Below are 24,907 nucleotides of genomic sequence, written 5' to 3' on the forward strand. Positions count from 1 at the left end.
CTGTCATCCAGCTGGGTGGGGCTGCTCTCTCCTGGTTCCATTCTTCTCCATCAGAGTTGGAGAATCACTTGTAATGTCTCCCCTTCCCACTTGCACAGTTACCTCTGCTGTTACCAAGGGATCCAGTCTTGTCTCCTCTTCTTTCTCATCCACATGTTCCCACAATAACACCATCTGGACACATTGTCAGTTGTCACAGTTACACTGACAGCTCCCAGCTCCACCTCCACCACCTCTCTCCACAATTGTTAAATTCGCAGCCTGTTTGTCTGATATCCAGTGGTGGATGGGCAGACATTCCCTCCAATTAAATATTGGGAAAACCAAAGTCATTGTTTTCATTCCCGAGCTCCCAGCTCCATTCCTCTCCCTGGTAACGTCTGACACTAAACCAGACCTGTTTGCACACCTCATGTTTGAATCCGAGATGCACTGCTGGCCCTTGTGTCTGTGTGTCCCAGGCTTTCTCAGTCAAAATTATTTCAAAACTTTCCCCACAGAGAGATCAATCATTTCCCCTTTCATAATCAGATACATGGAATAAGTCATTCTGAAAGATCTCAAGATTGTTACTTTGAATTTTTTGTCTGCAAATCCTCTCCCTCTAACTCCCAGTAAAAGGAGTTTAGAGGTTTTCGGTGTAAATGCAGGATAGAAATTCAGGACCATTCTAGTTTCTATGGTGCATTCTCCCAAATCTATGAATCTCAGTCCCACACACACCTCCACCTCTCTGCTCATTGTTCCAGATTCAGTCTCCAGTCTCCTCCTGATTCTTTTCCCCTCTCCAGATTCTCTCTCCTCCTGTCCTTAAACTGGTGACTCAGACTGTGGCTCAATCCCACTCCTTCATTCTAACAAATAACCCAGCTCACAACAACTAATCATCTTTAACAACTTTATTAGTAATTTCTAATATTGGGAAAGAATCACCTTTTCCCAATTGTGGAGAACAGAAATCCAGCGGGCAGCTCAGAACTTCCTCCTCCCAGGAATGTTTTAACAAGCTGCATGTATCTGAGTTACATTTATACAGACTCACTCAGTCAGTGATCAGATCTCACTGAACTATGACACAAACTGTGTGTACCTGAGTTATATTAATACAGATTCACTCACTCAAGTGATCAGATCTCACTGAACTATGACACAAGCTGTGTGTATCTGAGTTACATTTATACAGATTTATACAGACTCACTCAGTGAGTGATAAGATCTCACTGAGCTACAACAGCTCTATTTATAATTAGTTGTTAACATAATAAAATGTCTCAAGCAGTTTCACAGGAACATGAGGACATATTGGGTCAGATGACCAAAGAGTTGGTCAAAGACTTCAGTTATAAAGAGAGTTTTAAAGGTGGAAAATTAAGTGGAAAAGTGGGGAGGTTTAGGGATGAAATTCCAGTGATTAGGGTCCAGGCAGCTAACAGCCCCCAGTTGGAATGTGAGTAAAATCAGGGATGAAGGACATCCGGAATGATGCTCCATGTACGTGGGCCCCATAGCCCAGGCTCAAGACCCAAATCTAAACTTTGGGACAGAGTTTGACCATCCCTGGTCTCAGAGAAATACAATTCCCCGATAAACATCTTGTAAGATCTTGGTTTATTGAAAACATTAAAAGTTCGGACCAGTTGAGTCCTCCTGTGCACTCGATGGGGATTGACTTTAACAGATTTAAAATTCTCTGGATCTCAGGGTCACTTCAAGAATATGTTTCAGTCGAGATTTAAATATTGAAAAACTGAGTAGAAATGGGGACAGACAGCAGCTCAATCATTTCAAAGTGAGAAATGAATGGTCTCTGTTTCAGGGGGGACTCCTTCAGAATGAACACTTCCCACCAGCAGCACCAACCCCCCTCCCCCTCCCTGTTCACTGAACATTCCTTCACCCACTCATCCTCCCATTGCACATCCACCCAATGGCCCCCAGCCTGGATTCACATTCAGCATGAACTCAGTGAAAGGCTGAGCTGGCCCCGGGATGTAAGAACGGACAAGAGCTGGAAGTGGTTCCAGTCAATACAGTTTGTGCATCATTATTAAATAAAGAAATGTCATATCTTGTCAAACCCCCATTTCAGACACTTGGTGAATTACAATTTGGAGCCCAGACCCTTCCTGTTGCTTCTACTTGGCGGATCATAGAATTTACAGTGCAGAAGGAGGCCATTTGGCCCATCGAGTCTGCACCAGCTCTTGGAAAGAGCACCCTACCCAAGCCCACACCTCCACCCTGTCCCCAGAACCCAGTAACCCCACCCAACACTAAGGGCAATTTAGCATGGCCAGTCCACCTAACCTGTACATCTTTGGACTGTGGGAGGAAACCGGAGTACTCGGAGGAAACCCACGCACACACGGGGAGAACGTGCAGACTCTGCACAGACAGTGATCCAAGCCAGGAATTGAACCTAGGACCCTGGAGCTGTGAAGCAATTGTGCTAACCACCATGCTACCGTGCTGCCCTGTGTGGTTTCAGCAGAGGTAGAGACAGGCTGCTCACATCCCTGCTCGCACTGCCCAGAGGCTTGTCACAGAATCATAGAATTTACAGTGCAGAAGGAGGCCATTCAGCCCATCGAGTCTGCACCGGCCCTTGGAAAGAGCACCCTACTCAATCCCCATTATCCCCATAACCCAACCTAACCTTTTTGGACACGAAGGGCAATTTAGAATGGCCAATCCACCTGACCTGCACATCATTGGTGGGTCTCCACCCACTGGCTTTCAGAGCTCCGGAGGGTCCTGGGACAGACTGACCCATCTGTACCTGTGCCAGGCAGATTCAGCTGGAGACGGGGCGGCGTGTTGGATACTGCCTGTGGGTTTGGGGACAATGGGTCTAAGGTGGGAGCCCTTTGCTGGAGATCAGTGACGTGTTGACAGTATCTGTCATCCTGTTCAAGGCAGCAGACATCTCCTGCACGGCCGAGGTCATGACCTACACCGACCCATTTCAGAGCCGTGCTTGAAGCTCCACGGAGGCAGCCACTCTCTCCATGACAGACAGTCTCTGGAACCTCCTCCAGCCCTACAACCCTCCAAGCTCCCTCACTCCTCCAATTAGGGGAGAAGGTGGCATCGTGGTAATGTCACTGGATTAGTGATCCAGAGGCCCAGGCTAATGCTCTGGAGACACGGATTCAAATCCCAAATCCAATGAATAAACCTGGAACTCTAAAGTTAGTCTCAGCGGCCGTGACAACTATCATCGATTGTTGGAAAAACCCATCTGGTTCACTCATGCCCTTTAGGGAGGGAAATCTGCCGCCTTACCTGGTCTGGCCTCCATGTGACTCCAGACCCACAGCAATGTGATTGACTCTAGTGCCGAGCAGGCCACTCAGTTGAAGGGCAATTAGGGATGGGTAACAAATCCCGGCCTTTGCAGTGACGTCCACATCCCATAAAACAATCAAAGAAAAAATCCTCACCCCCTTCAGCTCCTCGACTTGCTTCACTCCACCATTGGCAGAGGCGCCTTCATCTACCGAGGTCCTAAGGGCTGGAAACCCCTCACTAAACCGGTCTCCTTACCTTTTCCACCCAGCTTCTGACCCTCTGTGAAGGGTCTCCGACATTTTAACCTGTTGATGGGTAAATGCCAGTTGTTGTTGTCGCTGCCTCATATTGGAAAACTCAGGAATGTCACAAAAACACTCGGAAACTTCAGATGGAAGATTCGCAGCTGGAAACTTCACCTTCAGACAGCTTTACACCAATCTCTGATTGGACAGCACATTTTGTAAAAACATTCACCATCTAATAATGTTCATAAATGTTTAGTGAGGGGTTTCCAGCCCTCAGGACCTCGGTAGGTGAAAGTGCCTCTGCCAATGGTGGAGTGAAGCAAGTCGAGGAGCTGAAGGGGGTGAGGATTTTTTCTTTGATTGTTTTATGGGATGTGGACGTCACTGCAAAGGCCGGGATTTGTTACCCATCCCTAATTGCCCTTCAACTGAGTTGCCTGCTCGGCACTAGAGTCAACCACATTGCTGTGGGTCTGGAGTCACATGTAGGCCAGACCAGGTAAGGCGGCAGATTTCCCTCCCTAAAGGGCATGAGTGAACCAGATGGGTTTTCCCAACAATCGATGATAATTGTCACGGCCGCTGAGACCAACTTTAGAATTTAGATTTTCTGCTTATTTCTAATACGATAAGGGGGCAGCACGGTAGCATTGTGGATAGCACAATTGCTTCACAGCTCCAGGGTCCCAGGTTCGATTCCGGCTTGGGTCACTGTCTGTGCGGAGTCTGCACATCCCCCCCGTGTCTGCGTGGGTTTCCTCCGGCTGCTCCGGTTTTCTCCACAGTCCAAAGATGTGCAGGTTAGGTGGATTGGCCATGATAAATTGCCCTTAGTGTCCAAAATTGCCCTTAGTGTTGGGTGGGGTTACTGGGTTATGGGGATAGGGTGGAGGTGTTGACCTTGGGTAGGTTTCTCTTTCCAAGAGCCGGTGTAGACTCGATGGGCCAAATGGCCTCCTTCTGCACTGTAAATTCTATGATAAAATGTCAGAAATTCATTGACTGTGACTAGAATGAGCTCTCTCTGGCTCTCAGTAACAAAGCTTCCACAGCAGCTTGCTGGGTGACACACACAGCACAGGTCTGTTCTCTCTGTCACAAACCCTGGAACCAGATTTCTAAACTGGAGAAGGTTGGATCTGACGACCCGAATATAAACCAACTGTCTGAGTAAAGGTTAAAACGGTTCGACAGGAAAATCACTTTGGACAGGAAAGATTTTCAAAGTGATCGGTGCTGGATTCAGACTAACACCAAACACACTGACTGGATCCAGAGGAAGGAGAACACAAGAGACTCCAGCCCCGGAGATCAGCTCCATCAGTCCGAGTGTCTGATCCGGAATCAGTAAACCATTCCGAGGAGACTGTCACCTCCAGCCCCGGAGATCAGCTCCATCTGTCCCAGTGTCTGATCCGGGATCAGTAAACCATTCCGAGGAGACCGACACCTCCAGCCCCGGAGATCAGCTCCATCTGTCCCAGTGTCTGATCCGGGATCAGTAAACCATTCTGAGGAGACTGTCACCTCCAGCTCCATCTGTCCGAGTGTCTGATCCGGGATCAGTAAACCATTCCGAGGAGACTGTCACCTCCGCCCCGCAGATCGGCTTCACCTGTCCGAGTGTCTGATCCGGGATCAGTAAACAATTCCAAGGAGACTGTCACCTCCAGCCCCGGAGATCAGCTTCATCTGTCCGAGTGTCTGATCCGGGATCAGTAAACAATTCCGAGGAGACTGTCACCTCCAGCCACAGAGATCAGCTCCATCTGTCCGAGTGTCTGATCCGGGACCAGTAAACCATTCCGAGGAGACTGTCACCTCCAGCCCCGGAGATCAGCATCTCCCTGATCCGGGACCAGTAAACCATTCTCACATGTTGTGGGTCACATGTATTTCCTGCCGATTTAGCTGGTGTACCAAATCTAAACTGTCGCTTTTTCATAAATTGCCTTAAAATTACCAATGGCTTGGATCCCCTTTTTGGGTAAACTCTTGACTCCTGGACTAAAATCTTGCAGGTTCCAGCATTCATCACAACATTAAATGAAAATCGCTTATTGACACAAGTAGGCTTCAATGAAGTTACTGTGAAAAGCCCCTAGTCGCCACATTCTGGCGCCTCTTCGGGGAGGCTGGTACGGGAATTAATCTTGTTGACTCTAAACACAGTTGTAAAGGAGCCTTTTGTCTGTATCTCGGAGCTCTGAACCATGGAAGAGAGTGACTGGGGCATGTTTCTTACACACCTCAGGGTTAACCCACACATTCAGTTCTGGATCTGATTGACAGCAGCGAAAAAAGCGGAATCCAATCCCTGGAGACACTCATGAAGTCGCTGGTGTCTCAGCATAAGTTGTAAGTCAGTGAATCCATTCCCGCACTCGGGGCAGGTGAACGATCTCTCTCCAGTGTGAATTTGTGGTGTATCATCAGCTCATTGCTGCTTCGAAAGCTCTGCTCACATGCAAAACATTTAAAAGGTTTTATATCAGAGTGAATTTGTTGGTGTTTCAGCAGGTTGTATGACTGAGTGAATCCCTTCCCACACACAGAGCAGGTGAATGGTCTCTCCCCAGTGTGAATTCGCTGATGCATCACTAGGCCATTGCTGCTTCGAAAGCTCTGCTCACAGTCAAAACATTTAAAAGGTTTTATATCAGAGTGAATTTGTTGGTGTTTCAGTAGGTGATAAGACTGAATGAATCCCTTCCCACACACAGAGCAGGTAAACGGTCTCTCCCCAGTGTGAATTCGCTGATGTACAGCAAGTTCAGATGATCGCCTGAAGCCAGTCCCGCAGTGAGAGCATCTGAATGGTCTCTCGTCAGTGTGAACACGTTGATGACAGGTCACTTCCCCGGAAGTTTTAAAGCACTTCCTACAGTCTGGACATTTAAAAGGTCTTTTGTCGGTGTGAACTCGCTGATGTTTCTGCAGGTTAGATGTAGCAGTGAATCCCTTTCCACACAAGGAGCAGGTGAATGGCTTCTCCTCACTGTGAATGAGTTGGTGTCTCAACAGATACTTTTTACTTTTAAATTTCTTCTCACAGTCAGAACATTTGAAAGGTGTCTGATCAGTGTGAACATACTGGTGTGTCAGCAGGCTGGATGTCTGAGTGAATCCCTTCCCACAGGTGGAGCAGGTGAATGGCCTCTCCCCAGTGTGACTGCGTCGATGCATTTCCAGTTCAGAAGGGTAGCTGAATCCCTTCCAACAGTCCCCACATTTCCACGGTTTCTCCATGGTGCCGGTGTCCTTGTGTCTCTCCAGGTTGAATGCCAAGTTGAACTCTCGTCCACACAAGAACACATGGACGGTTTCTCCCCACTGTGAATGGTGTGATGGTTTTTCTGTCTATGTATTTGGTTAAAACTCTTTCCAGTCAATTCACTGGAACACTCACTGTCTGTGTGCGTCTCTGTGCTTTTCCAATCACACTGATGTTTGAAATCTTTTCCAACAAACTGAACAGACAAACATTACTCCTTCCACATTCAAAGACTGTGATATTCAGGTTCTAAAGAATTGAGTGACTCTGTCAGATCTTGATGTTTGGTTTGAGTTTTCTGTCGGCCAATCTTCCGCTTCTAATATCCTGTAAAAGGAGTTTACAAAAGCCATCACTGTCAGTCCAGGATAGAAATTCTGAACAGACAATTCTAATTCCTCTGGAACATTTTTCCCTCTCTTGTTCCCCCAAAGCTGTAAATCCCCGTCCCACACACTCTCCCTCCTCCCTGGGCTGAAATCCAAACCCATCTCACCATCTGCACCATTTATTTCCTCCACTCCCAGTTTTCTTCCCCCCTCTCCTCTGCCTGGGTTCAGTTCTCCAGCTCCTGTCTGCAGACTGACAATAAAATCAATGGGTCTTATTGGGGGATTGGGGCCTCCACTCACCCGCCTGAGTCCAGCTTCAACCTGCACTGCGCATGCTCCAGCTAACAATGGCTGGGGAGTGATTGACGGCGGGTCACGACCAATAAGAAGAAGGTAATCCGGGTCTGGATTTACCCAGCAGCTGGCCGCCATCGTGGGAAAGGAAGTAGGGTCTTTTGTTCTTGGAACGGATCGCTGGGGCGGCCATTTTAGGATGGGAAGAAGGAGTGGGCGGGACTTCCTCCCCTGTGACAGTCCCGGGGCAACCGGCGACCACCACCACCTTGAGAATGGAAGTCGGGTTTTTTGTTCCTGGCGTGGAGCGCTGGGACAGCCATCTTGGTTAGGGAAGAGGGAGTGGGCGGGGCTTCCTCCCCGATGACAGACCCCGGGGCAACCGCCTCCATCTTGGGAATGGAAGTCGAGTCTTTTGTTCTTGGAGCAGAGCGCTAAGGCGGCCATCTTAGTACGGGAAGAGGCAGTGGGCGGGTTTCCGCTCCGGTGACAACACCCGGGTCACCCGGCGGCCGCCGCCATTTTGTGGCGGCGATTCTCTATCCGGGTCTTTAGTGAAGGACAATGAGCTGGAGCTGAGGTTGGAAAGTGTTCAGAGGAAGGTCTGAAATCAGATTTACAGCCAGATATCTGTAAGAACCACAAAGTTCACATTCAGTATGTTTGGCAAATGAACCCACAATGCTGCAAACACTCAGTTCTGAAGAAGAATCAGATTGCATTGGAAATATTAACTCTCTTTCTCTCTCTCCACAGAAGCTGCCAAATCTGCTGAGGATTTCCACAACTTTCTGTTTTCACTTCACATTTTCAGCTTCTGCAGAGTTTTACTCAAATTATTATGTTTTTGAAATACTGTTACATAACCTGTTCAGAGTAAAACAATTGTCACCATTTAAATGTCCAAATCAGTGATATTTATTTGTTTAACTGAGACTGGGCTGTTCAGGAGCAAAGTCAGAAATCACTTCACAGAAAATATAGTGAAATCTGGAATTCTGTTCAGATTCTGTCAATAGAAACTATAAAAATTCATAGAAGATTCATAGAAGTTTGTGAGATGAGAGTATTAATGGTTATAGAATTAAGGGAGATGGATGAATTTAACAGATCAGACATTTGCAAACTGAGCTTAATGTCTGAGGTTGAACTGATTTTGGTTTTGTTTTGAAGGTGGTGTCGGTTTCCTGTCCTGTCGATTATCTTTACACTCGTTGGTAATTTGTCGGAGGTGAGATCATAATTTTTATTTGTGTCATGAGTAGGCTTACTTTAACACTGCAGTGATTAACTATGATTAACACAAATTGATATCACTTGATTTTTATTCAGAATTTAATTTCTCACAACAAGGTTGGAATTAATGAACACCATAATAACAATAACAACCTTTATTGTCACAAGTAGGCTTATATTAACACTGCAATGAAGTTACTGTGAAAATCCCCTAGTTGCCACACTCCGGCGCCTGTTTGGTAAATTGGGGGAAAATTCAGAATGTCCAGTTCAACTTACAATTCACCTCACGTCTTTTGGGACTTGTGGGAGACCCACGCAGGCATGGGGAGAACGTGCAGACTCTGCACAGTGACCTAAGTGGGAATCGAACCCAGGTCCCTGGTGCTGTGAAGCAACAGTGCTAACAACTGTGTTACCGTGAAGGGGAAGAGGGTTGGTGCAGTGACACAGCCTTGTCTGATCCCAGTCTTCACTGAGATAGTGCCTGGGGTGTTTCCATTTATGAGAATCATGACTTGTGTGTCATCATTGTGCAGGCGGAGGATAGAACATAGAAAAATACGGCACAGAACAGGCCCTTCGGCCCACGATGTTGTGCCGAACCTTTGTCCTAGATTAATCATAGATTATCATTGAATTTACAGTGCAGAAAGGAGGCCATTCGGCCCATTGAGTCTGCATCGGCTCTTGGAAAGAGCACCCTACCCATAGTCAACACCTCCACCCAACACTAAGGGCAATTTATCATGGCCAATCCACCTAACCTGCACATCTTTGGACTGTGGGAGGAAACCGGAGCACCCGGAGGAAACCCACGCAGACATGGGGAGGATGTGCAGACTCCACACAGACAGTAACCCAAGCCGGAATCGAACCTGGGACCCTGGAGCTGTGAAGCAATTATGCTATCCACAATGCTACCGTGTTGCCCTTAAGAACAAATAAATCTACACTATATAATTTTACCGTAATCCATGTACCTATCCAATAGCTACTTGAAGGTCCCTAATGTTTCCGACTCGACTACTTCCACAGGCAGTGCATTCCATGCCCCCGCTACTCTCTGGGTAAAGAACCTACCTCTGACATCCCCCCTATATCTTCCACCATTCACCTAAATTTATGTCCCCTTGTAATGGTTTTTTCCACCCGGGGAAAAAGTCTCTGACTGTACTCTATCTATTCCCCTGATCATCTTATAAACCTCTATCAAGTCGCCACTCATCCTTCTCCGTTCTAATGAGAAAAGGCCTAGCACCCTCAACCTTTCCTCGTAAGACCTACTCTCCATTCCAGGCAACATCCTGGTAAATCTCCTTTGCACCTTTTCCAAAGCTTCCACATCCTTCCTAAAATGAGGCGACCAGAACTGGATGGTGGCCAATTTCTGAGGACAGCCAAATTTGAAGAACATACTGAATAAAACATCACTTTGACGGTGTAAAGTGTGTTTGTGAGGTCAGAAAAGACCAAGAACTGCGATTGGTGCTGTTCCTTGTGTTTTCCTTGGGTTTGTCAAGTAGTGTAGATCATGTCTTAGGTTTTCTCCCTTCATGAGGCACCAAACTGTGACTCTGGAAGGAGCTCTTTGGCCACGAAGAGGAGATCATTGAGGAGGATCCTGGCAGTGATCTCTGTGGCAGACAGCAGGGAGTCGCCTGTGTAATTACCACAATCAGACTTGTCTCTCTTGAATATAGTCACAGTGTCTGAGATCCCTGGCATGCATTCATCTTCCCAGGTGAGGAATATGAGATTGTGTAGCTGTGCCAGGAGTGTAACCCCGCCATGCTTCAGAATTTCAGCAGCGATTCATTCTGCTCCAGAGGCCGTGTTGTTTTTCAGCTGTTGAATGGCTTTTTCACTCCGCTCCAGATCGGGGTACCACAGGGACTGAGCCGGAGAGGATACTGTGGAATGGATTTGAGGACGTTGAAGCCAAAGACAGAGTCTCGGTCGAGGGAATCTTCAGAATGTTCCCTCCAGTGAGCACTGACTGACTCTCTGTCCTTGATGAGTTCCCCTCCACACTTTGCTCTCAGTGGGGTGGGCCATTGACTGCTTAGGTCATCAATTGTATTGGCAGCGCTGGTGAAACCATGCATGCCATTATTTTCCATGAGCTCTTGGCTATCCCTCATTCTTTCTACCCTCTAAAGGCTTCAGAAACTTGGAAAACCTAGAGCAGGCACCTCAAAAGCACTGGAGCAGTACTTCCAGCAGTGCCTTCACAAGATGCTCCAAATCCAGGGGCAAGGAGGGCGGTCCAACAGAGGAGAGGGATGAGAAAACTGGGAGTGGAGGAAAGAAAGTCGGGGGCAGAGGTGAGTGTAGTGGCCATCACGAAGGAGAAAGTGCTGGGGAAGCTGAAAGGTCTGAAGGTGGATAAAACACCCAGTCCGGGTGGACTACACCCCAGGGTTCCGAAGGACATAACTGCGGTGGTTGTGGGGCCATTGGTGGTGATCCTTCAGGGATCACTGGAGTCAAGGGACTCCCGGGGTACAGGGAAGTGATGAATGTCACACCCCAGTTTAAGAAAGGCAAGAGGTAGCAGATGAGACATTTTTGGCCGGTTAGTCTGACTTTGATTGTTGATAAGATTTAGAGTCCATTGTTGAGGATGATATTCCGGAGTTCTTGGAAGTGCATTGTGAAATAGGACGGAGTCAGCACGGCTTCATCAAGGGGAGGTCATGCCTGACAAATCTGTTAGAATTCTTTGAGGAGGTAAAAAGGAAGTTAGACAAAGGAGAGCCAGTGGATATGATCCATTTGGGTTTCCAGAAGGCCTTTGACAAGGTGCTGTACAACAGGCTGCAAAATAAAGATAAGAGCCCATGGTGTTAGGGGCAAGGTACTTGAATGGTTAAGAGAATTAGTTGACAGGCGGAGAGTGGGGATAAAGGGGTCTATTTCAGGATGGCAGCCTGGTGAATATTGGTGTTCCACAGGGGTCAGTGCTGGACCACAACTATTCAATACATTAACGATCTGGAAGAAGGTACAGAGGGCACTGTTGCTAAGCTTGCAGATGATAGAAAGCTGTGTAGAGGAACAGGTAGTGTTGAGGAAGCGGAGAGGCTGTAGAAGGACTTGGACAGGTTAGGAGAGTGAGCAAAGAAGTGGCAGATGTAATAGAATATGGAAAGTGTGAGGTTATGCACTTTGGAAGGAAGAATCGAGGCAGACTATTTTCTAAATGGAGAACGGCTTGTTAGGTGAATTGGACATTCTGAATTCTCCCTCTGTGTACCCGAACAGGGGCCAGACTGTGGCAACGAGGAGATTTTCACAGTAACTTCATTGCAGTGTTAATGTAAGCCTACTTGTGACACTAATATAGATTATCATCATTATTATTAGCTGGAGTACTGTGTGCAGTTCTGGTCGCCACATTACAGGAAGGATGTGATTGCTGATCGAGGTGTACAAGATTATGAGGGCCATGGACAGGGTGGGTAGGCAGCAGCTGTTACCCTCAGTTGAAGGGTCAGTCACAAGGGGACACAAGTTCATGGTGAGGGGCAGGGGGTTTAGGGGGGGTTTGAGGAAAAACCTTTTCACCCAGAGGGTGGTGACAATCTGGAATGCACTGCCTGGGAGGGTGGTAGAGGCGGGTTGCCTCACATTCTTTAAAAAGTACCTGGACGAAGACTGGCACGTCATAACATTCAAGGCTATGGATCAACTGCTGGCAAATGGGGTTAGGTAGGTAGGTCAGGTGTTTTTCGTGTGTCAGTGTTGGATTGGATTTGGATTTTGTTTATTGTCACGTGTACCGAGGTACAGTGAAAAGTATTTTTCTGCGAGCAGCTCAACAGATCATTAAATACATGAAAAGAAAAGGAAATAAAAGAAAATACATAATAGGGCAACACAAGGTACACAATGTAACTACGTAAACACCGGCATCGGGTGAAGCATACAGGGGTGTAGTGTTAATCAGGTCAGTCCATAAGAGGGTCATTTAGGAGTCTGGTAACAGCGGGGAAGAAGCTGTTTTTGAGTCTGTTCATGCGTGTTCTCAGACTTTTGTATCTCCTGCCCGATGGAAGAAGTTGGAAGAGTGAGTAAGCCGGGTGGCAGGGGTCTTTGATTATGCTGCCCACTTTCCCCAGGCAGCGGGAGGTGTAGATGGAGTCAATGGATGGGAGGCAGGTTTGTGTGATGGGCTGGGCTGTGTTCACGACTCTCTGAAGTTTCTTACGGTCTTGGGCCGAAAAGTTGTCATACCAAACTGTGATGATAGGATCTGTAAAAGTTGATATGAGTTAATGTGGACATGCCGAATTTCCTTAGTTTCCTGAGGAAATATAGGCGCTGTTGTGCTTTCTTGGTGGCAGCGTCGACGTGGGTGGACCAGGAAAGATTTCTGGAGATGTGTACCCCTAGGAATTTGAAACTGCTAACCATCTCCAACTCGGCCCCGTTGATGCTGACAGGGGTGTGTACAGTTCTTTGCTTCCTGAAGTCAATGACCTGCTCTTTAGTTTTGCTGGCATTGAGGGATAGATAGTTGTCGCTGCACCACTCCACTAGGTTCTCTATCTCCCTCTTGTAATCTGACTCATGCAGACTTGATGGGCGAAAGGCCTCTTCACTGTTGCTGTTGATACAATGTTAGGTGGCATTGTAGGCAGCTCAGACGATGGCATAAAATTGCAAGGAGATATTGACAGACCAGGTGAATGGGCAAGTTTGTGACAGATGGAATTCAATGTAATCAAGTGTGAGGTTATCCGTTTTGAACCCAAAAAAAATAGAACAGAGGACTTTCTAAATGGAAAGAGGTTAAGTACAGTGGATGGCGAAGGTGCACAGATCCTTAAAATGCCCCGAAGTGCAGAAATCTTCAAAAAGGAATGCTAGCATTTATATCCAGAGGATTGGAGTATGAAGTCACAGAGGTTATGCTGCAGTTATACAAAACCCTGGTAAGACCCCACTTGGAGAACTGTGAGCCATTCTGGGCACCACACCTTCGGGAGGATATTGTGGCCTTGGAGGGAGTGCAATATACGTTTACTAAAACGATAAGCCACGATACCTGGACTACGGGGGTTAGGTTACGGCGAGAGATTATTGATTGATTGGTTTTGTTTATTGTCACGTGTGCCGAGGTACAGTGAAAAGTATTGTTCTGCGGACAGTCCATAAAGATCGTTCCATACATGAAATAAACCCACATGACCTACATAAATGCACAGGCAAGGAGTGAGCATACAGAGTGCATTACTACTCAGTAGAGAAGATGTGTGAAGAGACCAGTTCAGTCCATAAGAGGATCATTCAGGAGTCTGGTAACAGCGGGGAAGAAACTGTTGTTTAACCTGTTAGTGCGTGTTCTCAGACTTTTCTCTGATGGGAGAAGTTGGAAGAGTGAGTAACCCGGATGGGAGGGCTCTTTGATTATGCTGCCCACTTTCCCAAGGCAGAGGGAGGTGTAGACGGAGTCAGTGGATGGGAGGCAGGTTTGTGTGATGGACTGGGCTGTGTTGACGATTCTCTGAAGTTTCTTACTATCTTGGACCAAGCAGTTGCCATACCAGGCTGTGATGCAGCCAGATGGGATGCTTTCTGTGGTGCATCTGTAAAAGTTGGTAAGAGTCAATGTGAACATGCTGAATTTCCTTAGTTTCCTGAGAAAGTATAGCCACTGTTGTGCTTTCTTGGTCGTAGAGTCGGCATGGGTGGTCCAGGACAGATTGTTGGTGATGTGCACACCTAGGAATTTGAAGCTGTCAACCATCGCCACCTCGACACAATTGATGCAGACAGAGATGTGTATGATACTTCGCTTCCTGAAGTCAATGACCAGCTCTTTAGTTTTGCTGACATTGAGGGAGAGATTGTTGTTGTTATGCCACTCCACTTGGTTCTCTGTGTCCTCCTGTCGATATTGAAGATGTCGAGGGATATGGGGGATAGTGTGGGAAAACGGTGCTGTGGTAGATCAGCCAATGATCCCATTGAATGGTTCAGGCTCGATGGGCCGAATGGCCGACTGCAGCTCATATTTGTTGTGATCTCCTGGACAGGAATCTGTGAGCTTGGGTCTGTCAATAAGCCTGAATCAGCACCTTCAGAGAATAGGGAGGGTGAATGTTAGATACAGCAGAGTGAGAATGGAGGGAGTGTGTGGGATGGAGATTTACAGCTTTCAGGGAATAAGAGAGAGGAAAAAATGTGACATAGAAATTAGAATTGTGTGTTCAGAATTTCTGTCCTGTACTGACAGTGATGAATTTTGTAAATTGTTTTTACAGGATATTAGACGAGGAGGAATTACAGACAGAAATCTCAAATGTTACGTCTCGATCTGACAGTCACTCGATTCCCTTTAACCTGAATATCACCGGCCTTTGAATCTAGAAGGAGAAACGTTTGCCCGAACTGCCAGCTAAAGATTTCAAACATCAGTGTGACTGGAAAAGCACCAAGATCCACACAACACACACCCGAGTGAGAGTGTTCCACTCAACTGACTGTGGAAAGAGCTTTAACCAGTTACACAGCCTGAATAAACATCACAACATTCACAGTGGGCAGAGACCATACCCTGTTCTGAACTGATTGTCCAACCTGGAGAGTCACAAGGAGACCCAAAACATGGAGAAACGGAGGAAATGTGGGGACTGTGGGAAGGGATTCGGAGTCCCATCGCAGCTGGAGACTCATCGACGCAGTCACACTGGGGAGAGGCCGTTCACCTGCTCTCAATGTGGGAAAGGATTTACTCGAGTATCCAAACTACAGACACATCAGCGAGTTCACACCGGAGAGAGGCCGTTCACCTGCTCTCAGTGTGGGAAAGGATTTACTGAAGCATCTACACTACGGAAACATCAGCGAGTTCACACTGGGGAGAAGCCATTCACCTGCTCTCAGTGTGGGAAGGGATTCACTCAAGTAACCGGCCTGCGGAGACACCAGCGAGTTCACACTGGGGAGAGACCATTCATCTGCTCTCGGTGTGGGAAAGGATTTAGTCAAGTATCAAACCTGCGGAGACACCAGCGAGTTCACACTGGGGAGAGGCCATTCACCTGCTCTCAATGTGGGAAAGGATTTTCTCAAGGATCCCACCTGCGGAGACACCAGCGAGTTCACACTGGGGAGAGGCCATTCACCTGCTCTCAGTGTGGGAAAGGATTTGCTCAAGGATCCCAGCTGCAGACACACCAGCGATTTCACACCGGAGAGAGGCCGTTCACCTACTCTCAGTGTGGGAAAGGATTTACTGAAGCATCTATACTACGGAAACACCAGCGAGTTCACACTGGGGAGACGTCGTTCATCTGCTCTCGGTGTGGGAAAGGATTTAGTCAAGTATCAAACCTGCGGAAACACCAGCGAGTTCACACTGAGGAGACGCCGTCCACCTCTCAGTGTGGGAAAGGATTTGCTCAAGGATCCAACCTGCGGAGACACCAGCGAGTTCACACTGGGGAGAGGCCATTCACCTGCTCTCAATGTGGGAAAGGATTTGCTGAAGGATCCCAGCTGCAGACACACCAGCGAGTTCACACTGGGGAGAGGCCATTCACCTGCTCTCAATGTGGGAAAGGATTTTCTCAAGGATCCAACCTGCGGAGACACCAGCGAGTTCACACTGGGGAGAGGCCATTCACCTGCTCTCAGTGTGGGAAAGGATTTGCTCAAGGATCCCAGCTGCAGACACACCAGCGATTTCACACCGGAGAGAGGCCGTTCACCTACTCTCAGTGTGGGAAAGGATTTACTGAAGCATCTATACTACGGAAACACCAGCGAGTTCACACTGGGGAGACGTCGTTCATCTGCTCTCTTTGTGGGGAGAGATTCAGTCAGTTATCCCGCCTGCGGAAACAGCAGCGAGTTCACACTGGGGAGAAGCCATTCACCTGCTCTCAGTGTGGGAAGGGATTCACTCAAGTTACCGGCCTGCGGAGTCACCAGCGAGTTCACACTGGGGAGAGACCATTCATCTGCTCTCGGTGTGGGAAAGGATTTAGTCAAGTATCAAACCTGCGGAGACACCAGCGAGTTCGCACTGGGGAGACGCCGTCCACCTCTCGATGTGAGACGGGATTGCATGTTTCATCGCATCTGCTGTGACAACAACAATTTCACAATTGATGACAGGGGTTGGATTCTGTTGTTATTGTTTCTGCTCTGCATCCAGGACTGCATTTTGTTCATTCTGACAGGTGGTCAGGGGGATGGTCGGAGGGTTTCTTTCTGCTGGACTGGCCGGTCTCACCACTTTGCCTCCAGTGGGCTGATGCTCTTTGAGCCTTGTTACTAATACCTGGCTTCACATTGCACAAGGATCACAGAGTGAAAGGGTGTTTGGAAGTTTGAAGATATTTAGTTCCTATTTCTGTTTGGAACCTCCCAAAGCATGCCATGGTGCCATGGAGATGGGTTACCTTTTTTTTTGGTTTAATTTACCTGGATCATGGTGCCAAGGACCCGGGTTCGATCCTGGCTCTGGGTCACTGCCTGTTGGAGTTTGTATATTCTCCCCATGTCTGAGTGGGTCTCGCCCCCAAAATCCAGGGTAGATAAATTGGCCACGGTAAGTTGCCTCTCAATTGGAAAAAAAGAATTGGGTATTCTAAATTTAAAAAACAAAATATCTTGGTGTTACTCACTTATCTGGGTGTTACACAAGAAAACTATCTGGGTTTGAGGGGCAAGTTGTCTGAGGTGGACTGGGAAACTGGTGGGAGACAGGGAACAGCTAATATTTTAGGAATTATTACATATTTACCAGGGGGTCAGTTAGCTCAGTTGGCTGGACGGCTGGTTCGTGATGCAGAGCGAGGCGAACCGCACGGTTCGACTCCCACACCGGTTGAGGTTAGCCATGAAGGCCCGGCCTTATCAGCATTACCCCTCACCTGAGGTGTGGTGACCCTCAGATTAAATCACCACCAGTCAGCTCGCTCTCGCTCTTGCTTTCTCTCTCAAAGGGGAAAGCAGCCTGTAGTCCTCTGGGTATTTTGTGACTTTTATTTCACATTTATACAACAAATATAGGTTCTATTAAGGAACAAAATTCCAAAAGGAAAAGTGATACAACCGTGGCGAACAAGAAATGTTAAATGTTCCATTAGATGGAATACAATGTGGAAAAGTGTAAGGTTATGCACTTTGGAAGGAGGAATGGAGGCATAGACTATTTTCTAAATGGGGAAATGCTTAGGAAATTAGAAGCACAAAGGGACTTGGGAGTCCTTATCCACCATTCTCTTAAGGTTAACGTGCAGGTTCAGTCGGCAGTCAGGAAGGCAAATGCAATGTTAGCATTCATGTCGAGAGGGCTAGAATACAACACCAGGGATGTCCTTCTGAGGCTGTTTATGGCTCTGGTCAGACCCCATTTGGAGTATTGTGAGCAGTTTTGGGCCCCGTATCTAAGGACTGCTGTCCTTGGAAAGGGTCCAGAGGCGGTTCACAAGAATAATCTCTGGAATTAAGTGCTTGTCGTTTGAGGAACGGTTGAGGACTCTGTGTCTGTACTCATTGGAGTTTAGAAGGATGAGAGGGGATCTTCTTGAAACTTCTAGGATACTGCAAGGCCTGGATAGAGTGGATGTGTAGAGGATGTTTCCACTTGTAGGAAAAACTAGAAGCAGAGGACACTATCTCAGACTAAAGGGACAATCCTTTAAAACAGAGGTGAGGAGGAATTTCCTGAACCACAGGATGGTGAATCTGTGAAACTCTTTGCTGCAGAAGGCTGTGGAGGCCAATTAACTGAGTTTTTAAGACCGAGATAGATAGGTTCTTGATTAATAAGGGGATCAGGGGTTATGGGAAAACGGCAGGAGAATGGGGATGAGAAAAATATCAGCCATGATTGAATGGCGGAGCAGATTTGATGGGCCGAGTGGCCTAATTCTGCTCCTATGTCTTATGGGTACACCCCGGCGTCTGTTCGGGTGCACTGAGGGAGAATTCAGAATGTCCAATTCGCCTAACAGCATGTCTTTCAGGAAACCAGAGCACCCAGAGGAAACCCACGCAGACACGGGGAGAACGTGCAGACTCCACACAGTGTCCCAAGCCGGGAATCGAACCCGGGCCCCTGGCGCTGTAAATCAACAGTGCTAACCACTGTGCCACTTTAAATTTAAAGTGCCCAATTTTTTCCCAATTAATGGGCAATTCTGCGTGGCCAATCCACCTACCCTGCACATCTTTGGGTTGTGGAGGTGAGACCCACGCAGAGAATGTGCAAACTCCACATGGACAGTGACCCGAGACTGGGATCGAACCCGGGTCCTCGGCGACCTGAGGAAAAGTGCTAACCGCTGTGTCACCATGCCGCCCGTGAGGATTCTTTTGTAGCCAGTCCGGATGAAATGATCAGTCGAACACCTCGTTACTTTAACATATGGTTTATTTCTCGGCCGGGGCTAAGACCACTGTATCTCTTGAGAGTTACAATAGCAAGCCAAAGTCAATACATCTAACAGCAGTTCTTATACATTTTTGGTTCATCTCTGAGGGCAGCTCCCTCGCATTCCATCTTGGTGAAGGCAGCCCCCCTTGCCTTTCATCTGTGCTTTTAGTTTAATTATAATCATCTTCCATTAGATTGTGTTTTGTACTTAACCCTGTTGGGTTCTTTTCTCTTTCTCATTTTGTTATTGATATTTTATGAAAACCTTTAATAAAAATTATTTTTAAAAAAAAATTATTATTATCTTCCAGCCTAGCGCAACCATTCTCAAGGCCGTTACTGCAATTTGTCTGGTACAAAAACAAGTGACCTCAGCCTGTCTTGGCATTCCTTCACACAAAGCTTTACCTAACATTTTGTTTTTCCCGTAAAGTTTGATTCTAGCGCCAGACTACGTCATTCTATAGCTTGAGCCTGCTTGAGCCATATTCTCATTCCCCCCCCTTTTATCATTTCATGATAACTTCTAATCCATAGCCAATCGTCTCAGTCTCTCCCATTCTATCTGTACTTCTATCATTTTCTTACGTTCCTCTGCACTTTCTTTCACATCCATTAACTCTTCAAGGCGCACTTCATGTTGCTGCATTAACTGTTGAGAAATTATTGCTGCACTGACACTTTTACACAAGCATTTCATTAGGAAGCTAAGCATAATTATTACAAGTATTACAACTACCAGGATTATCAATCCATGCACTAGGTAAGACCCCCATGATCCGGCAAACAACCAATCTAACCACCCATCTCTTGATATTTCATGCAGTTTCTTAACCTCTGTGCGGATATGATCCACGAGGTGGGTGATGTTCTCCGAACTATCGGGGATATAGGTGCAACATTCCGAACCGATCACGGCACAAGTCCCACCTTTGTTTGCAAGGAGGTAATCGAGGGCCATTCGGTTTTGTCGGGCTACGGTTCTTATTGCCACCATTTCATTATTTATCTCAGTCAATGCTTCAGTGGTGTCATTTGCTACCTCTTCCAGGATTTTTGCTATCTTCCTTATTTCCTTTATTGCAAGAGCTACCCCGACATGAGGAAGCAGGATCCCAAAGTATCGTTGCGTTTTGGTTATTTCTCTCTTTTGTCGCTTCATCATTTGGTAATGGTCGCCTAAATTGGTGAGGTGGTGTATAAAGGGGACTACATACCCCAGATAACAGGATCCCGTCCAATTCTCTGGCAGCCAGGGATATGCCTTGTGGCCACAAATAAAATACGTCCCATTGTATGAAGTGAGTTTGTCCACATCAAATCCTTGGGCCATCAGGGAGTACTTGAAGGTACCTGTGCCATTTGCGTATGGGACGACCAGTGTACACCCATAAAACTGAGGAGACGTATATACGGGATAGACCTCGGATATGTTGGCCACCACAAATCTGCTCGCATTGACTAGCACCTACAAATATCCCTTTTACCACATTCCTTACCAAACATATTATTCCGAGTGGTCTTCCCATGTTGGTGGTATTAATGAGGGTAAGAAACGGATGCTGGTGGGATTTGTTATAACTTGGTTGGTACCACATCTCAAAGGTGTTCATTGGATAGCCCCCCTCTTTCCAAGGTCATGGGATATGGGGAGAAAGGATAAACTAGAAGCTGCCCCGCCGTCTGGGTGTTTTACCATAGATGCAATTCTTATAGTCCTGGGGGATTGACGAGTACCATCCTGGTAAATATACCATTCTACTGTTTCTGACAGGTTAAGGGGAACGGGTCTGAGGGGGAACCCTCCCTTAGCATGGGTCGGGATATGTGTACATACCCAGCAACCAGAAACATTCATATCCTTTGCGTACACATATGACATATACGTGTTTACCTGTAATTCCCCTTTTTCCCGCAGCCTTACCCTCCCTTGGTCAACGCATCCCAAGGGTACAGTCTTTTTTTTGTTTGTTTCTGCATCTATAGTCCCATTTACAGTTGACCTGATGACAGGGTAGGTTGCCCTTAGTCACTCCACTGATGAGTATGGTCCGATTGCATCGTTGTACGTAGGCCGAACATCCGTCCGCAGGGGTCGCGTTCCAAGCTCCTTCTCCTGGGCCTTGACTGGTACACTGTAAGGTGTCTCCTCGACGGGTGATGAGTCCGTCTTCCCTTGGGGCCACAGGTTCTTCGCTTGGCCTCTCCTCCAGTTTCCAAAAGTTACGATAATAAGTCTGTCCTTCATCCCGTGAATGATGCTGAAGTTATTACCTAGGGCTCGGAACAGAGGGTTATTCTCTATTGCATTTTCACAACCTTACAATGGTGGGTGTGGATCCAGGCATTTCTGCCTTTTACTTTTACAGCAGTGGAAGTAGTGAGTAGGACCTGGTGTGGTCCTTCCCATCGGGGTTCTAATCCTTTCCAAACCCAGTTCCGGATCATAACGTACTCGCCTGGGTTAATGGTGACAGTACTGGATAAGGGGGGGAATCTCCCCATGGGCTGCTCGGACCCGCGAGTGGAGGCCTTTTAAAACCTTTGTTAGAGCTATAACGTAATTGGCCATTTCCGTGGTCATGTGGTGAAAGTTGACATCTTTTGGTTTGTCCTGATCCCATGGAGTGTGAAAAGGCCTTCTGTACAATATCTCGGCAGGGCTTAATCGGGTTTTTCCTGCGGGTGTAGCGCAAATTTGAAAAAGGGCAATGGGTAATAGTTTGAGCCAGGTAGCGCCTGTCTCAGCCTGTAATTTGGCTAGTTTGGTTTTCAATGTCTGGTTGGCGCGCTCCACCATTCCTGCTGCTTGTGGCCTATATGCACAGTGCAACTGTTGTTTTATGCCCAGCTGAGCACAGAATTCTTTGTTAATCTGTCCCACAAAATGAGGTCCATTATCAGAGCTTAATCGATATGGAATCCCAAATCTAGGAACAATTTCTCGCATCTTTTACGACCGTGGAAGCTTTGTTATCTACAGTGGGGTAAGCTTCTATCCATTTGCTAAATACAGCAACAATAACTAATACATGTTTATAACATTGGCATCTTTCCAACTCAATGTAATCCATCTGGAGTGTCTCAAAGGCACCTTCCGGTACCCTTTCACAGGGTATTGCTTTACCAGGATTATACTGCTGACATACTAGGCAACGACTGCTAATGTTTTGTGCTATATCTTGCAGTCGTGGATGCCACCATGTTTTAAGCAATACATCACCCATAGCTCGCGCACCACAATGAGTTGCAAAGTGAACACATTCGGTAACCCAGGCTGCCAATGCATCGGGCATACAAGTCTGCCCTGCCGGGGTGACCCACAATTTGTTTGCAGAATCATAACAACATCCCAATTCTTCTCATCGTCTTTTTACGCAGCCAGGAGCGTCCTCCTGTAATTAAATGACGTCAGTGATGGTCGGCATTGGCTTTTCAGAGGGAGACTGACTATCTAGGTTTTTAGTCTGGCTCATCATTTTGGGGACCACCATGTCTTTTAAGCGAGAAGCCTCTTTGGCCTGATGGTCCGCCTGCCTATTGCCCACATCCACTAAAGTTTTTCCATTTGTATGTGCTGCACGTTTTATAACCGCAATCTGTTTTGGAAGCATTAGAGATTGTAATAATTGTGTAATTAATTGTTTATGAGATATCTGAGTACCTGCTGACGTCAGAAATCCCCTGTTTTTCCATAATTGGCCAAAATCGTGTGTGACCCCAAAGGCATATCGGGAATCAGTGTAGATATTTACAATTTTATCTTTCCCTAATACACAAGCTCGAATAAGTGCAAAAAGTTCAGCCTGTTGGGCGGAAAAGGGAATTTCGAATGCTGCTGCTTCAAGCGTTTCTCCTTGTTGGTTAACAATTGCATACCCTGATAATCTATCCCTTTCACCGATGGATGAACTACCATCGGTGAATAGGTTCAGATCAGCATTTGGTATTGGTGAGTCAGCTTGTTGCCGAATAAGATTCTGTATAAGTGCCTCTAGTGAATTCTACAGGGATAGTCAAGAACTGTCAACTTAAGAGAACTGTCATTATTCTGAATATTGCTTTATTAATTTTAAGAAACCAACATCTCTTGCTAGTAGTGCCTTCTTTAATAGAATCGACAAATTCATCTACAGAAAACCTATATGTTTAATAAGTTATTGTGTTTGATATTTTAAAATAAATGTTTAGAATTAGCCTGGAAATTAAAACTTCAAACAATGGAAGCTGGTTTTACAAAAACCAAAACAACTCAGATTAAAAGGAACAGATCGTTCAAGGACACCTGATAATGGGAATTTGGCAGCAATCCAACTTTTACTCCCAGTCCATTTGAGCGACAAATTTTTATTTTTTGGAGTTTGGAGATGCGAATGGCATCATTCCAAGCTATACGCCTCTTTTTGCCTCTGCAAGAAAGTTAACCCTTTTAACAAGCTTTTGTGTATCATCCAGAAGATGTCAAAGTGCAGAATGTTGTACTTTCATTCCCAATAACTCTAAAGAAGTTAAAGATTTGGCATTACATATCCAAAAAGAAATCAAAAACTTGATCCACCCCAACTTATCTTCCAACTGTACCCCCAATGGATGAATTTGAGCTGAAATACTATTATTGAAATGTTACTGATCAATCAACTGTTTGACTGTTTTATATTATATAATTTATTAATACTGAATCAGTAGTATCAAATGTGATTAATTTATTAATTATAATAATTATTTTGAAATGCCTGGTTGTTGGGCCCCGGGGGTTGGCAGGGTTGTGTGCTATATTGGGAACTTGCCGGACGGGAAACTGACACTGCGGCTGATAATCGTCTGGGTAATCAGGGAAATCCACCTCCAGTGCCCCCTCTTTTTCCAGGACTAACTCTTGATTCATCTGTGGGAATTGATTAGCATGGGTTTTAGAACGAGTGCGAGTCGCCGGACCTCCTTGTGACGGTGGAGGTGGTGATAGTGGCGGGGGAGCGGTGGATAAAGGGCTTGAATGTACACATCTTTAATGTAATTTCTAACATGGTCACACCAGAGGAATAAAGAGTTTTTTTTGTCTGAAACATCATTTGTTTTAGAACAGTTTAAACTACAATCAGAACCCTGGGAATGTAAGGTGGAGGCGGTCGTAGTGGCGGTGTAACGGTCGGTCACCCCCTATAGTGGCAATTTTCAGGGTCATCCTCATCGTCGCCCTCGGTCAAGGCAAGGCCGGCCATTTGACCGTACGGTCCTGATTTAGAAATGGGGGTTTTACAGACTTAGGTCTTTTTCTATGGTGGGCATATTCCTTTTTCAAGCCCCCCCCCCCCCCCCCCCCCTCCACCCGCAGTCTTAACAATTCCCCCTTTTGTTAATTCAATACCCAATTTTAAAGCGTTAGCCTGCCAATTAGCCAATAAAGATGCATCTTTTAATTAATTTTTTGACAGTACTCCCGCCATAACTCAATCAATTTCTTAGCTGTGGAGCTACGGTTATGTTGCCAAATAATCTGCTGTCCCTCTATAACCGTAGGCAAATGTTTTGATCCTCCCAGGGGCCATTTCCCCTTTCCCAAATTTTTATGCAATTCTCCCGAGAACTGCCGCAGCTGCTGAAAATGTTCCGGATACTGTTCACAAAGGGTTTGAAGCTCGCTTCCACTATCAGCTGTGCTATCTAAAGTATTACCCATTGTCTCCTATCCTCGGATGATCCTTGTGGTTTCCTATTTAATTTTGGTAGCGATCCTAAATCGCCTATTCAATCAAGAATTTAAACGGGGTTATCCTGCCCCATTGCCCAATCAAAAGGCTAAATCAAACAGTTTGAAAGTGATTTTTAGAAGGTC

The 24,907-nt window shown here is 46.5% G+C and overlaps 1 protein-coding gene across 3 annotated transcripts; it reads left to right on the forward strand.

The window, feature by feature from the left end:
- Window positions 1–7,984: 7,984 nt before the first annotated feature.
- LOC140419116 (uncharacterized) lies at window positions 7,985–24,137 on the forward strand. Of its 3 annotated transcripts, XM_072502875.1 has the most exons (3): window positions 7,985–8,071; window positions 8,613–8,670; window positions 14,948–24,137. In XM_072502875.1, exon 3 carries the CDS (start codon window positions 15,291–15,293, stop codon window positions 16,776–16,778), a length of 1,488 nt encoding a protein of 495 aa, XP_072358976.1. In that variant the 5' UTR covers window positions 7,985–8,071; window positions 8,613–8,670; window positions 14,948–15,290; the 3' UTR covers window positions 16,779–24,137. The 3 variants fall into 3 exon arrangements, with proteins under 3 accessions (XP_072358976.1, XP_072358978.1, XP_072358977.1); XM_072502877.1 differs by lacking the exon at window positions 8,613–8,670 and having other exon boundaries at window positions 7,988–8,071; XM_072502876.1 differs by lacking the exons at window positions 7,985–8,071; window positions 8,613–8,670 and adding an exon at window positions 10,401–11,002.
- The last annotated feature ends 770 nt before the right edge of the window (window positions 24,138–24,907 follow it).

Source organism: Scyliorhinus torazame, chromosome 5, assembly GCF_047496885.1.
Source record: "Scyliorhinus torazame isolate Kashiwa2021f chromosome 5, sScyTor2.1, whole genome shotgun sequence".
Classification (NCBI taxonomy): Eukaryota; Metazoa; Chordata; class Chondrichthyes; order Carcharhiniformes; family Scyliorhinidae; genus Scyliorhinus; species Scyliorhinus torazame.

Coding starts and splice junctions, on each gene's coding strand:
- LOC140419116 (XM_072502875.1), top strand. CDS start 15,291: ATGGAGAAACGGAGGAAATGTGGGGACTGTGGGAAGGGATTCGGAGTC.